Source organism: Saimiri boliviensis, chromosome 3 (genome assembly GCF_048565385.1).
Source record: "Saimiri boliviensis isolate mSaiBol1 chromosome 3, mSaiBol1.pri, whole genome shotgun sequence".
NCBI classification, from domain to species: Eukaryota; Metazoa; Chordata; class Mammalia; order Primates; family Cebidae; genus Saimiri; species Saimiri boliviensis.
In genome coordinates, this window is record NC_133451.1 from 114,228,539 (window position 1) to 114,246,206 (window position 17,668).

At 37.8% G+C, this 17,668-nt stretch overlaps 1 protein-coding gene across 19 annotated transcripts in view; it reads left to right on the forward strand.

Annotated features, from left to right (window-relative positions):
- TENM3 (teneurin transmembrane protein 3) overlaps positions 1 to 17,668 on the forward strand; it is a 2,726,163-nt gene that overhangs the window by 2,544,981 nt on the left and 163,514 nt on the right. For all 19 annotated transcript variants that reach the window (XM_074396661.1, XM_074396660.1, XM_074396665.1 and 16 more), the window contains one exon: positions 6,194 to 6,432. In XM_074396661.1, the coding sequence (XP_074252762.1) occupies positions 6,194 to 6,432 (239 nt within the window). The remainder of the gene's footprint in view (positions 1 to 6,193; positions 6,433 to 17,668) is intronic.

The following is a 17,668-nucleotide window of genomic DNA, read 5'->3' on the forward strand; positions in this document are numbered from 1 at the left end:
TTTGGTTTTTATGATTTCCAACCTTCTTTTATTTCTATTTCATATATTTTATGATTTCATTCTTTTATTAGCTGTGGCTTCTTGGCCAAGGTACTTTTTGAGGTTCACTTTTTCTGATCTGCATAATACTCAACGATTTTACTTATTTTACACATATTTATTGTACCCCTGTAATATGCCAAGAACTTTTTAAGTCTTGTTAATACAAAGGTGAATAGGACTTCATAGAGTTTACATTCTGTTTGTTTGTTTTTTTGAGATGGAGTCTTGCTCTGTCTCCTAGACTGGAGTGCAGCAGCGTGATCTGTCACCACAGCCTCTGCCTCCTGGGTTCAAGCACGTCTCCTGCCTCAGCCTCCAGAGTAGGGATAATAGGCTCATACCACCATGCCTGGCTAATTTTTTGTATTTTTAGTAGAGACAAGTTTCACGATGTTGGCCAGGCTGGTCTCGAACTCCTGACTTCATGATCTGCCTGTGTCGGCCTCCCAAAGTGCTGCACCGGGCCATAGAGTTTACATTCTAATGGGAGAAGACAAATGGTAGGTTTGTGCAGTGAGTGTATCATGCATAGTCCATCAGTATAGTATGTTAGAAATAAAACATTTACAAATATTTATGTTTTAAGTCTCATTCCTAGAATCTTCAGGCAGTTTGGGTCCCTCCCTCCCCTACCCCAGCTCTTCTGTGATGCTCCGAGCACAGCAGGGAGCTTCTGGTGATAGACTCTTCTCTACTAAGACAATCGGGTTTTCTTGCTGTTTGTCTATTCCTAATGCTCATGATATTTCGGGGTCACCTTTGTTCCTGTCTGTGAGGCCCCTGCTTGCCCAGTGGCACACTCTGCCATCTCTGTGCTACTCTTGCACTTAGAAATTATACTTCTTAGAAATTATGCTCAGGCACAGGAGTCCCGGTAACGCTCCCTGACTGCATTACCGGGATGCTTCGTGCATTTATTTCTCTTGGAGATCCAGTTATATCCTCTGTTCTCTGTCTGAGAAGTAAGGCAAGGGTTTCCTCTGCTCTCAGGCCTTTGGATACACCATGTAGTCTCTGGAGCCCAGGAGCAGGGCCTTCATCCCTGAGACACAGTACATCTTCAGCCATTCTTCTCTTTCTCACTTGCTAGCCTTTAATAAAATGAAATATTTTTGTAGTCTAAGGGGAATATTTATTTTCTAAATTCGGTTTCTTTCTGACTATTGTGGGTATATCCCATAGCCTCTCCATTTCTGCTTTCTCCCAGAGGGTTTTCATGGGACCAGAGACTAAGGTAAGGGCCTCCGTCATTGGCCATAGACCTGCATACCTGTTGCTACCTGAGTGTCGCATGTTTCTGTACACACAGCTTTGCCGGGTAGCTCTCTCTGCTGCTTCTGTCCCCTCAAGCATAACATGGAAGCAGCAGAAAGAGCCCCAGACTTCCCCAGGACGCCACCCACACAGCAGAAGTCAGGCTTCTCTCCCTAGGCCTTGGTCCTCCTCTGCTGTCACTGGGTCCCCTCAGGTTCTCCACCTGCTCCCAGCCTGGACATTCTCCCCGTCTGGAGGGAAGCCCTTTCTTTCCTCACGTGACTTTCTCCCCAGTATGCTGGTTATACCCCAGTCTACTGTCCTTTACTCAGCAGACTGGGCTTTAGAAAACCAGTAAAGAGACGCAGACTATTTCTTCTTCCATCTTATTTCATTTCTCCTGGAGGCCATGAAATAAAACTAGAATGAGAGGATTGAGGCAGAGCAAACACAGAAAAGGGAAAAGGTCAAGAAGGAAAAAACATACTTTCAGTAGTACTTGGGAAACTTGATTCACCACACAAATAAATAACTGGTTGTAGAAAGCACTTTGAAGAAAACACGGTAATATTATGGAGAGTAGAGGGAACAGGGCTTTAGATTGGGTGGTCAGGTAGTAACATCTGAGCTGAGACTTGGAGGATGAAGGCTGAAAACACAAAGAGTCATTGTATCCTTCACCGCATCATGGTGAAAATTGTCATGAAATAATACGGTGCTTAGTAAGTACTCAGGAAATGGCAGTTATCATTGTTGTTGTTAATGAAGCTGACAGAATGGACAGTCTAGCTCAGGTCCATCAGTGATACCAGGAGGAGGCATCCAAAACTGAGCTGATGCCAAAGCCCACACTTGTAGCAGGGGTCCCCGGTCACTGGGCCGTGGAACAGTACTGATCCTTGGTCTGTTGGGAACTGAGCCACACAGCTGGAGGTGAGTGGCAGTGGGGTGAGGGAGCATTACTGCCTGAGCTCTGTCTCTTGTCACATCAGTGGTGGCGTTAGATTATCATAGGAGTGCAAACTCATCGTGAACCGTGCATGTGAGGGATCTAGGTTGTGCGATCCTTACGAGAATCTAATGCTTGACGATCTGAGGTGGCACAGTTTCACCCCAAAACCACCCTATTCCTGGTCCAGGAAAATATTGTCTTCCACAAAACCGGTCTCTGGTGCCAAAAAGGTTGAGGGCCACTGCAGTAAAGTAAGCAAATTGTCCCACAGTCACAGGAAATGTCAGTTCTTCTCCCATACTTGGCAAAGATCATCATTTGGCCCTGTGAAATGCATACTCCAGGGTTTGCCAGGACTTTTTCATGTGGAATTTCCAAGAAGATAATAATAGGATCTCTGTCCAATTACATGGATCTGTCCAACCTTCTCTAGGAAGCATACTTTTGCATCCTTTGGGCTGTTTTTTAAATCCTCTCGAGTGGTGTTAAGGGAATAGTCTGTTTCTATGGGCTGCTGAGCCTCCTGCTCACTCTTCATGTATAATCCTGAAAACAGTGAGAATCTAGTTCAGGGCCAACATGACTCACAGGTCAGATCCAGCCCTGTTACTTGCTTTTGTACTACTTCTGAGCAAAGAATGTTTTTCACATCTTTAAATAATTGACAACATGAAAAGGAAAGAAGATTTCATGACATGGGAAAATTCTATAAAGTTAAAATGTCAATGTCTACAAAAAAGTATTATTGGAACAGAGCCAGAGTTAAACATGTATGCATAGTCTATGGCTGCTTTCACGAAGTAACAGAGTTCAACGATGCTGCTGGAAAAGCCTCAAATATTTACCCTATGGTCCTTTACAACAAAAGTTTGCTGATGTCTGATCTAAATGACATAGTCCGTCTTCTCATCCAGACCACATGCCCATGTGTAGAATCACCAGTATCAAATTTGTAAACCAGGGAATTAATTTTGTACACATTCGTTTTGATGATGTTACATTTTGAATCGGCATTTAAAATCTTCAAATTATACTTTTTGGTCTTTTGAATATAGACTGTGATATGTGATTTTTGAGCAAAATAATAAATAGCTAATACTGAGCACTTACCTTGTGCTAGATACTAACATAAACACTTTATTACTTCATTTAATCCTTGGAAAATGCCTATAAAGCATAGGTAACTGTTACTATGCCCTTTTTGCAGATGATAAAACCGAGACACAAAACTTGAGTAACTTACCCGACATCATGCAGCTGTTTATAGGTGAAGTCTGGATTTGAACTCAGTGTAATTTCAGAGCGCTTAGTAACCATGCTGAATATGAATATGGTAGGAGGCACTAATGTTAACTCCAACATATCACCTAATTCAGGCTATAAACTTCCAAATTAGTTTTTTAAAGTAGTTCAATAGGAGGAAATAGGTTCATAATACAGTTGTTAGTATAATTTCTACAAGTGACACCTCATCATTTGCATCTGTTCTAATTTTGTGGTTGACAATGCATTTTTTAGATACATTAGCTGGTTTGCAGCCCTATTAAAATAAGTAACTCCTTAGTGCCATTTTTTTTTTAATAGATCAAGGAGAAAAAAAACCTGAGGCTTCCTAGGACCACTTTGCTAGACCAGGGACTTAAACCAAGATCTGATTTTTAATCCAGAATTCTTTCCTCTGTACCTACCTCTATTAGGCCAACTTTCTTTTATTTTCTTTTTTCCTTTTTCTTTTTCTTTTTAGACAGTCTTGCTCTGTCGCCCAGGCTGGAATGCAGTGGCACGATCTCAGCTCACTGCAACCTCCACCTCCCAGGTTCAAGCAATTCTCTGCCTCAGCCTCCAGAGTAGCTGGGATTACAGGTGCCTGCCACCATGCCCAGATAATTTTTGTACTTTTAATAGAGGCGGGGTTTCACCATCTTGGCGAGGCTAGTCTTGAACTTCTGACCTCACGATCCACCTGCCTCAGCCTCCCCAAGTGCTGGGATTACAAGTGTGAGCTATCACGCCCGGACATTAGGCCAACTTTCATGATATCTCTAGACTAGCTTCACTATTTTTCACTTAATACTTTTCTGGAGATTGATTCTTTATAACTTTTAAATACCTATTCAGCATTTCTAAGCAATAATATACACAAAATAATGAGTGTGATCCTTTTTTACTAATCAGATATGATGCTTGGTACATTCCAAGCACTTTAAATATTAACTCATTTAATAAGTTTCATAATAATATGAGGTAGATACCATTGGCATCCCCATTTTATAGATTAAGAAACCAAAACTGAGTTTCAGTAACTCATCCAAGGACCATACCTAGTAAGCGGTTAAGTGGAATTTGAACCTTGGCAGTCTGCCTTCCCAGTTGTGTTCTGTTAACCCCTTAATTTGTTTGATATATTGAGTATTTCTCTAATATACAGTAAAATAAGTACATGAGTATTAAAATTACAGGTATTTAGCTATGTATTATCTAAAATAACCTTGTATAAAGACTGCACCATATTAAAAGACCTCTGCTGGCGCGTGCCTGTAGTCACAGCTACTCGGGAGGCTGAGGCTGGAGGATCGCTTAAGTCCAGGAGTTCTGGGCTGTAGTGTGCTATGCCGATCAGGTGTCTGCACTAAGTTTGGCATCAATCTGGTGACCTCCCGGGAGTGGGAGACCACCAGGTTGCCTAAGGAAGGGGTGAACCAGCCCAGGTCGTAAGCAGAGCAGGTCAAAACTCCGGTGCTGATCAGTAGTGGGATTGCGCCTATGAATAGCCACTGTACTACAGCCTGGGCAACATAGCGAGACCCCGTCTCTTAAAAAAAAAAAAAAAAAAAAAAAAAAAAAAAAAAAAAGATGCCCGTACCTTCTGAATATGAAAGTACAGGGATCTTAACACATCTGTTGACTTCATCAGATGTGTTAGGAACATCATAAGTGTTGGGACACATGCTGAATATACTGTAAGTTACCAGCCTAATAGTCAATATAAACCATGAAACACATGGTGCTTATTTAAAATTTGGAGACTTACAGTGTTAAAAGGAATCTTAAAATTAGTTATCTTTCCTGAAGAATTCCTTCTACAGTGCTCTTGTCATGTGACCATGCAATTTCTGCTTAAACATTGTGAAGGAAGAGTGCATACAACTTTTAGAAGCAGTTTGCTCCCTGCCGTGTGGCTCAGTTGTTAGGGAATGTTTCTATATTTGATCCAAAATCTGCTTCACTGTCCCCTCATTTATTTAGGTTTGGTGTTAGAAGGTGTTCCGTGACTCATTCCCTCTCCCTACCCCCAGCAGATTCACACTCCTGATTATGTTTGATATAAGCTAACAATAAAATAGTTGCTGTCATTTAAGAACTGACCAGCTGCCTGTAGCCAAACTTGGTATTATAGTACTCATGAGCAAAGAAGCAGGCCAGTATGACAGTGTTTCCATGGACATGCAGAAAATAAATCAGTCTGCAGAAGATCAGTGTGATCGTGCATACTCATGTTTGTATGAGTGTATAGTCTCATGAGTAGCAAATGCCCATGTAGCTATAAAGCAACAAGACTGGGTTTCTTTTGCTAACCGTGAAAATGCTCTTAGGGTAATTCATCAAGGGACATTCTGAAATGGTTTTGTTCAGGAAATAGTATGATTAGAAAATCTTTATAGTCTCTCAAGATGTCTACTTGAAAGAACAGTGATCATTTTTATGTATAAATTCTGCTATATGCATTAAAAATCAGTCTCTTTCACTGGAGTCATTTTTGTAAGTTAGGTTCTTTGGTTAAAACATTTTCTTAATTTTCAATTTTTTAGATTATATAGGATAAATTCTTTTAAAAAAGAGAGAGAGAGAGCAAAAGAGACAGACAGGAGAGCTAATGCATCGCTGTCTCTGTCTCACATATTGTAACATGTTTGTATCTTATAATGATATTCTCCTTTTCCACAGGCATTTCCTATTCAAAACAGGAACAGGGACAACGCCGCTGTTCAGTACTGCAACCCCAGGATACACAATGGCATCTGGCTCTGTTTATTCGCCGCCGACTCGACCACTACCTAGAAACACGCTATCAAGAAGTGCTTTTAAGTTCAAGAAGTCTTCAAAGTACTGTAGCTGGAAATGTACTGCACTGTGTGCCGTAGGGGTCTCGGTGCTCCTGGCAATACTCCTATCTTATTTTATAGGTAAGAACAAGTTCTTAGAATTATGTTTTCTGCAAATCAGGATGTTACATTGTTTTGTTACTTGTATTTATTTATTTGGTCTACAAGTATATTATGAGGTTATATTTAGTGGGGACAAGTTTGTTAATATAAATCACAGATTATTTTCAGCATTATTAGATACATAGAAAAGCAGGTTTTGTGGGTAGTTCATTTTCATGAACAGTAAGGTATATTCTTGGACAAAAACTATAGTGTACATTTGTGTTTGACTTAATCCTTGTGAAACATGGATAGCTCTGTGACATTTCATGTACACAAAATAATTCATGTGCTTACAGTAATGAACACTGTGCAGGAATTTCCTTCAATGCATACCCAATAGGGAGCTCTCCACTACTTGTGATATTACAAGTCTCTCAGCTCACTCAGCCATCTAAATGTAAAACTCATCACTCAGGGCCATCATCTTGCACTCAGGAACACTCTCCAGAGAACTGGGCATCCATAAAGCAATGAATGGATTATATACTCATTCATATATGTGGATTTTTCTTCTCGTGATGTAGTATTGATCATGTTTTTCACTTGATAGTAGCTCAAATAATGGAAGCTACTAATAGAAGTTGTAAATATTGCTTTTATTTAACTATTTCATAACATACTTAAGCATTCAAACTGCTGGAAATTGCTTTTAAAATGCCAGAAATGACCACATTTTGTTATGATCTTCCTCTAAGTGTAGGGAAAGGCCTACTGCATTGAAATGCTAATGGTGTCCACTGAGATAAATCGCAGGCTTTGTGGTTTATCCGCCAAGAGCAATAGCCACTGATGCATCCTCAAGTTTACAAAGCAATTTGTGATGCCCCATGAAATTCTATAACTGAATAAGAGTATTGCAGAGCTGTCTATAGGATAATATGATGCTTTTGCAGTGTGCCAGTATCTTCCATTGGCTAAAATACTCCTGTGGTATAATTATACACTTTGAAAAGTGAAATTTGAATCCGTTTTTAATGGGAAAACAGAATTGTAGAGCATGAAAGAACTTTAGAGACAATTGAATCAGGGATGGCAACTACTTGACATATTATGCAGTATTTTTTCCAATTCTTTGACCATGGACATCACTAATGACTCACAGCACTTTCTCTCCTTAACCGGATGCATGCTCCTTATCTTCATCAGAGTGCTTCATATAGTACCTCTGAAGGTCTCTACCAATCAGTCAGAGGTAAAAGCAAAATGAACCTTTCTGTCATTTTTTAATCTAAGTTAACTTTCTCCATATAAAAATGGTCAAACCAGATACTGACAAAATTATCCCTTGACCAAGATCACACCCTGGTGAAACAATACTGTTGTTGTTTCATAACACTAAAGGTAAATAAGTAATTTCACAACAAAAATCAGTATCCCAGAGGCAGATTTCTAGTATTCAGTTAGAAAATGTGTCAGCCATCAGGAGATTCTCTTCTAGTTAGCCGTATACATTATTTGTACCTGTCAGAAGTGTGCTGCTAAAGAATTTTAAATGGTTCTGAAATTGACCAGTCATAAATGGCATGTAATAAATTAAAAATATGTATTTGAGCTGAGCAGTGAGAACACATGGGCACAGAGAGTGGAATAAGACACACTGGGGCCTGTCGTGGGGTGGGCTGTGGAGAGGGAGAACATTAGGTAAAAACAGCTCATGCATACTGGGCTTAATACCTAGGTGATTGGTTGATAGGTACAGCAAAACTACCATGGCATACATTTACCTGTGTAACTAATCTGCATATCCTGCACATGTACCCCGGAACTTAGAAATAAAAAAGAATATGTGTTTGTTGGGGGTTTCTTTTGCTGTGGTGCATACCACATAGATGAATATGCAGGGCTGGAATTCAGTGTCAGGTTGACTGCTCAGGCATCCTTTCTGATTGGTAAGTGCCTGTGTGCTTCCAGTTATTAAATATGTTGAATACCAATTCTGATGCCATTTAATTTTATTTTCATGGTATGACTAGCAGGAAAAAATAGCATTTTAATATGAGATCAGTCACTCTTACCTGTGAAACTTTTACTCTTTTTAAGGATCTATTAGTGAATATAAACTATCAGACTTCTAAGTTACTTTTTAGTAATTAGCAATCTGCTTTATTCCTGCTAGTACCATGGTCAGAAACTTTTCCCTTTACTTTTATTTTCCCCCACATGGCAACATGCAAATTATCTAGTTAAAATATACTCAGGTAAGCTTTTCGGTTCAACAGATATTTATTGAACATTTGTTTTGATCTATTTATTGTGCTAGGTACAGCTAGGAATTAAGAGAAGGTACAATCCCGGTGTTATCTAGCAAAAAATTACTTTTATCTTCAAAAAATTGCCTCATACTTTTATTGCTTTAATTAAGCACATGTATGATTTGAATTTTCATTAGTCTTCCCACATTTAAAGGACTAAGACACTAACACAATAATTTTATTTTTAATCAGTTAAAAAAAAATTCATTCCCTCATCAGTTTGCATGGTAAATCTTTTTTGATTAAAGATGTTGCCTTTACCCTTGAGAAATAGAACAGGACGCTTCTCTGAGGGAAGGCTGTCCTCTTCCATTAAGTGTGCATGTAAAGCAGAGAGGGAGAGAGGGACACTTGCCCATCCAGCCAGATCCGTCTGATAAACCCCAGAATCAATGCGGAGACCAATGTCATCATGAGATTGACCTTGCAACCTTTAACGGAAAGGCAGCCATCCTTAAACTTTTTTTTATTCCCTTAGAACTTCCTTCTCGTATATGGATTTTTATTATTAAGTAAAAGCCTAAGACATAAATAAGAAAAAAAAAAAGCTTGAGGAATTATTTCTTAGAATTATCTTTCTTACCTTCCAGTGAGATGAGAACTTGCAAGAATGTAGATTTAATATGTTTCTTTTCTAAGGTAAAGTTATCTCTGGATAAACAAGGTGAACAGCTCCTGAAAGAGAGGAAGGGTGGGAGGGAGGGAGGCAGGCTTTGTTGTTTATTTTTTCTATTTCTTCAAAATTGCAGAGGGTAAAGCAAGACCTTAAAAAGTGAAAATTAATTGTAATCCACAGTACATGTGTCAACTTGTTGGCGTATATTTTCCCATGTACATATATAACTAGAGGTCCATATTTTTAAATGCATTTTATACTAGACTTTTTCCACTTATCATTCATTCATTATACATCATCAGTATAATTTCATTTAGTGGCTAGTTCCCCAAAATGCAGTGACTTATTTTCTTACGCCTGTGCCTGTGTGTACTGATGTGTGTATATGTGTTCATTTGATCTAGTTTTTTATTGGTATAAATTATTTGAAGGATGTTTGCTGTACCGAAGAGTAGGCATGTTTTAAATTTTGAAAACCATAGCAACTGTCATTTTACATAACCAACAATGCTAGTCATTGCCTCTGTCTATCTATATATATTTTCTTATGAATATTTTTAACTTTTGTCAGTCTCTTAACTTTCTTATGAATATTTTTAACTTTTGTCAGTTAAAAAATTGTATTGTTATTTTGATTTATCACTAGTAGCGCTTTTATTAAACCGCATACATTTATTGGCCATTTGTATTTCTCTTTTTGTGTGTGAATAGCCTCCATTTTTCTATTGGGGCTATTCTCCTTTCTTTTTGATTTAAAAAAGTTATTTTCAGCTAAGGATATGACTATTTTATCACATATGTTACATACTTTTCCAATTTATTACTAACTTTGATCATAGTTATGTTTACCATATTTCATATGGAATTTTTAAAGTAGTCAGATGTATTATTTTATTTATTTAAATTTCTGGCTTTCATGCCATACCTGTAAAGTCCTTATTCAATCTAAATATTAGTTTTTATTTAATATATATTTAAGACAGGGTCTCACTCTCTTTCTTTCTTTAAATTGCTGGCTTTCATGCCATACCTATAAAAGTCCTTATTAGATCTAAGTATTAGTTTTTCTTTATTTTTTGTATTTTTATTTTTTCAAGACAGGGTCTCACTCTGTCTCACAGGCTGGAGTGCAGTGGCACAGTCATGACTCACTGCAGCCTCTGCCTCCTGGGTAAAGCAATCCTTCCATCCCAGCCTCCCTAGTAGCTGGGACTCCAGGCACATGCCACCATGCCCAACTAATTTGTAAAAAAATGTTTTGTAGAGACAAGCTCTCCCTGTGTTTCCCAGACTGGTCTCGAACTCCTAGGCTCAAGCTGTCCTCTTTCCTCAGACTCCCAAAGTGCTAGGATGACAGGAATGAGACATCACTGTGGCCAGCCCAGTATTTTTTAAAATGAACTTAAATTTACTCTGCTACTTAACGCTTTTTCATAACTATTTTTAGGTTAACATTTTCCTGGCCACTCTGATAGATATCAGAGGTCTGATTAGCTCTTCATTCTAGAAGCTCATAGGGAAGTGATAAGGACATGCATAAAAACACAGTTTTCACAGTACCTGGTTTCATACCAGTTTGATTAGGAAAAAAAAAAAATAGAAAAGAAAGAAGATACCTACATTTTGCTGAAGATGCTAGGGAAAGACTTTATCTAGCAGATGATGCCTGAACTGGAGCTTTGTTCACCTAATGCCAATGGCTAGAAAAATAATCACCATGAGATGAGGTCATCTGAGAAGCAGCAAGGAAGAAACGTGAAATATTTACCATGGTGCATGTGCAGTGCTTAATGTGCCAGGCATGGTTCTGGAAGCTGTTTGAATTACCTCCTATAATTTCCACAACAACCTTAAAAGGTTTCTTCTTTTAACCAATAGGGAATCTGAGGCTTAGAGAGATGGCTCACCTGAAGGTACACATGCAAGGACTCTTACACTATACTGTTCTGTGAGGTTTTTTAAGAAGTAAAAATAGACAAGAAATTGAAGAGATTTAAGCATAGGAGTGAAAGGGAATCACATTTATGTTTTTGAAAGATTGCGGCCTGGAGTGGTGGCTCACGCCCATATTCCAAGCACTTTGGGAGGTGGGCAGATCACGAGGTCCGGAGTTCAAGACCAGCCTGCCCAAGATGGTGAAACCCCGTCTCTACTAAAAATGCAAAAATTAGCCAGACATGGTGGTGTGTGCCTGTAGTCCCAGCTATTTGGGAGGCTGAGGCAAAAGAATTGCTTGAACCCGGGAGGCAGAGGTTGCAGTGATCTGAGGTGGCGCCTCGGCACTCCAGCCTGGGCGACAGTGCGAGACTCTGTCTCAAAAAAAAAAAAAAAAAGATTGCTTCAGTGGCCTTCCAGGACATAAAAGAGGTCCAGAGTTGTTTTCCAAGCATTCCTCTGCCTAAGAATCACCTGGGGACCTTGTTAAAATGCGTATTCTGATTTAATAGATCTGAAGTGGGAACTGAGATTCGTATTTCCAGCAGGCTCTCAGGTGATGCTGCTGTGCTTATCAGATCACACTGAGAGTAGTAAGGGTCTAGGTAATGCCGTAACATGTCCCATTTCATGATGGAAATATTCTGTTTCCACACTGTCCAGTTTAGTGGCCTCTAGACACATGTGGCTGTTGAGCTTGAAAGGAACCTAGTAAACTGAAGAAACTCAAGTTTAAATTTTACTAGTTTTCATTAAACAAACAAACATTAGTTAAAGACCCCATGGCTAGTAACTATCATTTGGATATTTACACTGTTTACATTACATACTACCACTCCTTATATTAGTGGTACTAACAGCAGCATGTTCAGAGAGAAATGTCTGCATAGAGAGGAGTGGAAGAAAAGTAACTGGCATACATAAGGTTAAAAAAACTTGACAAATTACTGAGAATTTTAGAAGTGAATTCGGACAACCTGTTAGAAAACTAGTCATAATGGAGATCTTGAGGCTCTATTGGGGTAGAGGAATAAGCAGAATTGAGAAACCGTAGCTGATTCATGGTAGAATAAATGTGACATGATTTTTCATATCCCAGCTTTTAAAAATCAAAGATACATATGGTAAAATTCCTTCCAGTGGAGTTGTTAATGATTTTCTCCAGATTACTGAGCATCCAGTTAAAATCATTCTCTAATGCATTAACTTTTGAGTTGCTGTGCCTTTACACAGCAAAAATGCTACTGATTTCTAACCACAAACGTTACATTCGAAGATTATAGTTAGTGATACATACTTTTTTAAAAAAAAAAAAAAACAAAAAAAATCCTGTTATATTTCTCTGGGCCCTAATATACTCATTTTTTTTCTTGCTCTGAAAGAAAAGATGAGCAGTAACCACCAGTTGTTCACCAAAGAATGGTAAAAAGGGGCAAAGTCCACAATTCTGCTTCTGTTTACAGTTAGCGATGGGTAGGAGTCTTTGCTCTCAGAAGGCTCTTTTTTCTGGATGGAAGATAACCTGAAATTTCAATGCTATACACATAGAAAAATGCCCAGAAATCCCTTATGAAGTGTAAACGTTATTAAAGCATTGCTAAATACAAATCATAATAAATGCTTGGGAAGACACCAATTAAACTACAAAAAAGACTTCAAGTAACACCATTCTGGAGACCTTTAATTTTACGAGCATTTCTGTGCACTGCTAGGCAGAGTGAGAGAATTTCTCCGTGTACAGTAGTACCAAAGGTATTTGCACATGAACTGTAAGTCTAAGGAACACGAGAAAAAAATATTATTGGACTATATTATGGTGGTATATTTTCTCAATTATCTTGCCCTTTTGGCCAGGTCTTTCCTAACCAATACTTCATTTGATAACAGAGTGTTCTGAATCACAGCTTTGTTGAGACCCAGTTCATATACCATGTGATTTATCCATTTAAATGTACAATCCAGTGGTGTTTACTATTACATAGCCACAGAATTTTCCAGCTATCATCACAGTCAGAACATTTCTATCACCTCCAAAAAGAAACCCTGTATCCTTTAACAATCACTCCCTATTACCTTCCAACACCCCAATACCCAATAGTTTTTTTAGCCCCACAGAAATTCTTCCATAAAAATCTAAATTTTTAAGGGACTGTTTTGTTAACTAATTTCCCAGTGAAAACAAATAGCTTAGCTTTGTTTTTCTTACCAGCTCCTGACAAGTATAGCAAACCAGAGAACTACTCAAATTTTTACTATTCCTTTCATTTAAAAAATACATATGTAGTTATTTATTTCCTTTGAACAGCTGCTACCAACTGATTTCTAAAATACATGTTGTCAGATGTCTGCTAAAAAGGCTGTTTAACAACATAAGCATTCCCTAGATCTGGCAAAATATAACCTGTCGATTCCAGGTTCATTGCAGTTATGATGCCTTAGCAGTTATCTGTCCTACTTCTGGGCCTATTTGCATTTTATGAACATTTTTACCTCTCTGTGCACCTTGAAATTGATTATGGTAGTAGCTATATATATGCAACTCAGGGTCAGAAGGGAAAATATGCCAGCCCTTTATGCTTCATGAAAAATCAACCATTTAACTATATATGGCAAAATAAAATGTGTTTGACGTTCTTTTTTCTTTTTGCACGTGTCTTTGTAATAAAAGTACAGTTTTATACTGTTCTAGAGCACAGCCGAGCAATGAATTACATACCATTTTTCACTACCGCTTCTTCCCTTAACTCTGAGTTGCATTATATTCAGAAGAATGCATTTTGTCTGAGACGGCATGGAAGCATTTTAATACTAACATGATTTTATCACATTGTAGGAAAAAATGTATTGCCTGTATTTTAGAGGATGGAAAGTTGTAAAACTAAAAATGTAGAATCAATTTTTAAATATTTTATTTTATTCTTGCATCTTTAAGGACATCTTTAAGCCTGATTCAATGGTGATTAAAGACTCAGAATAAGAATTTAGCAATATAGAAAGCTCCTCCTCTCCTCACAAACAATTTATTTTATTCTTAGTTTGATACAAGATCAGCTAAAGTAAATAACATGAAAATAATACACTCAGCAAGGCATGGTGGCTCATGCCTGTAATCCCAGCACTTTGGAAGGAGGCCAGGAGTTCAAGACCAGCCTGGCCAGCATGGTGGAACCCTGTCTCTACTAAAAATACAAGAAGTTAGCCAGGTATGGTGGCACGCACCTGTAATCCCAGCTACTCAGGAGGCTGAGCTAGGAGAATTGCTTGAACCTGGGAGGCGGAGGTTGCAGCAAGCAGAGAGATCATGCCACTGCACTCCACCCCGGGCAACAGAGTAAGACTCTGTCTCAAAAATAATAATAATAATAATAATAATAATACACTTAAACAAATTGTGTTTACCCTTTGAATATAGGGTTTTCTCTGACTTGAAAAATATTCAAAAACAGAACAATAAGAAATACCTTTAAGTCAGCTTAACTCCAGTTTGTGCCAGATAAATATATCTTATTCATGAAATACAGTGTTTTCTCTGTTTTAAACTATTATTTTTTGCAAAATGTAGCAACATCTCCTAATGACAAGTGGAAAGCATAATAAGGTATTTACCACTTCACTGCTACATTGCATAAATATTTAATTGGAGTTGCATATGTCATTTGCTTTTACATTAGTGGTGCTAACAGCAGCATGTTTGGAGAAAAATGTCTGCATAGAGAGGAGTGAAAGACAGTTAACTGGCATACACAAGGTTAAAAAACTTGACAAAATTACTAGGAATTTTAGAAGTGAGTTCAGCATAAAACCTTTAAGTTCCATTGAATCTATTGTCAAACAAAGGTCGCACCCTAGAATATAACAGATCAAATAAAATTCCAGTTTGTATAGAGTTTATTGTTCCCACATCATCCTAGAATGTCTGCAGACTGCTCACCTTATCCCTTTTCCTTAAAAGTAAGATTCCAAAGCCAGATGTGGTGGCATGCACCTGTAGTCACAGCTTTCTGGGAGGCTGAGGCAGAAGGATCACTTGAGCCCAGGAGTTCGAGGCTGCAATGCCTGATGATCATGCCAGTGAATAGCCACTGCACTCTAGCCTGAATGACATAGCAGGAGCATCTCTAAAAAATAAAAAATAGATTTAAAAATATTCCAGTTTTTTCTATAGTGACTTTAGTAACATAACACCTGTCAGAAAAAGAACTGACCGTTCATTCATTCATCCATCATTCATTCAACACTTATTTAAATGACTACATAGGTCGGACACTGTGACAGAGACAGCAGTGAAAATACTTAGAGTACTTAGAGTTAATATTCTTTTGTAGAATGCAAATACTGAGTAATTCATTATAAATATGATGACTATTTAAAAAGGAGGAATGTGGGAAACTAAGTGCATAAAAGGTGGAACTTCCTGAATATGAGCATTCAAGAAAGAGTTTTCTGCTAAGGCCTAAATAATAACTTGGATTATGTGTTTTGACAAATGCTGACATAGGGACAGATTTTAAGTGTTACCACATAAACCTAAATGTGACCCCAAAAAATCAACTGTCTGGAGAATTAAAACCAATATATTGTCTTTATTATAATAAAGACAAAATTTATTTATGTCTTAGGGAAAAATGTTATGGTATTTTACTAGTTTTCATTGTTGAGTGAGTTTACCCAAAACCCTGTGTTGCAGTTAACATCTAAAAGTAGAAAAGTCACTTTGGAAATTTCGGGTAGCTAGATCTAAAATTCCCACAAGAATCCCATGGTGTCTTTCTATTTGTTCCTTCCTCTTAATTTCAGATAACATACATGCATGCTTTAATAATTTATTTATAAAGAATTTCCCAAAAAATGGTTTTAAAAACTGTAAAGGAAAAGGTACCTCTGATATCTTTCCATTTATGAGTACTCAATCTATTTTTTTAAAGAAATTAACAACATGCAGATGTGTGCGTGTATCCTACATCTCAAAAGCTGTTTGGAGATAAGCTCTTGTTGCCCTGCGTTTGATAACTGAGGAGGTCAGCACATCTCATTTTCGTGATTGAGTTGGGCCTAACGACACAGAGTCCTCCTCTGAGGCCCTCCTGTTGTGCCTCCTCCCATTGCACATTCTATGCAGTGGCTTGAAGGACAAGTATGCTTTTTGGCCAGATTCTCTTCTGTATGATACTAAGATGTTTTCTGAGAAAAGATTTCATGTTATTAATAATAAGAACTTCAGTCCTTCTGTTATCTGTTACATTTTATCATGGTGACTTATCCGGGAGGGAATTAGTGCTCCTCTCTTGGTGGCTGTCCATCAGCCAGCCTGGTATGACATTGGCTGGCTCTGTCCTGGGGCTGTCTTTTCACTTTAATACTTTAGCCACAGGCTGATCCTTTCTGTTTTCTCCTCCACTGGGGAGCCCATTCTCTTTATCACTTTCAGTAAGCCTCCACCTGCTCCAGAAGGCGAGGAAGCCTTCCACATATTATCCTGCATTTCCCGGAGAGACAGAAGGATATCCAAGGCTACCGAGAAGATTATTGCATATAATTTGTAGAACGTGGGGCTCTTGGTTTTGAGAGAAAATGATACAAGTGCTTTTGCAGATCTCAGATTTTTGCTTGTTTTTACATGTATCTCCTTTTAATTATTTCTAATATCAAAGTAAATTTCATTAAACTTAGCTATGTTTGAATATATCTTCTAAATACTGAATTCACAAAGATGAAAAAGAAGTAACCAGTGGTCTCGTAATCTTATATGACAGTGATCTCACAGTGATCTCACAGTCTTATATGACATAATATAATGTCAAATTTGTATACCACATTACAATTTATTTTTAAAATACTGTTAATAAGTATAGACTCTCAAAGCAGCCAGATTTGCATTTGTATCTCACCTTTGTCACCTGCTAGCTATGTAATCTTGAACAGAGTACTTAACCTTCATAAACATGCATTTCTTCATCAATATAAACAGGTTTGGAAACAGGACAGCTATGGGGAAATTTAATAAAATAAATATCCCTGGCAAAATGGAAGTGCGCAGTTAATTTTAGCTCTTCTTCCTCTTTATAACAACCTAGTAAATTAAACACTATTATCCAAATTTTTTTAAAAGAAAAATCTTAGCCCCAAAAAAATCGGTGACTTGTCCAGTTTTAGGGCCAGCTCACAAATCACAGTGTCTCTCTCAAATGTAATGCCTTGGAGGAGAACTGGACTATTACGTAGGAACTTTTTTTCTGGATTTTTGCCGTGTTTTAATACACTGACATTCTTCTAAAGATCTCCATATTTTAATAGTTGGATCTTTTAATAATGGTCATTACAGTGCCTTAAAATTTCAAAGAATTATAATTTTCAGGTTGTATATTTTACCATTTTTTAAAAAGCCAAAACAAGTGAAGAAATGATTTTA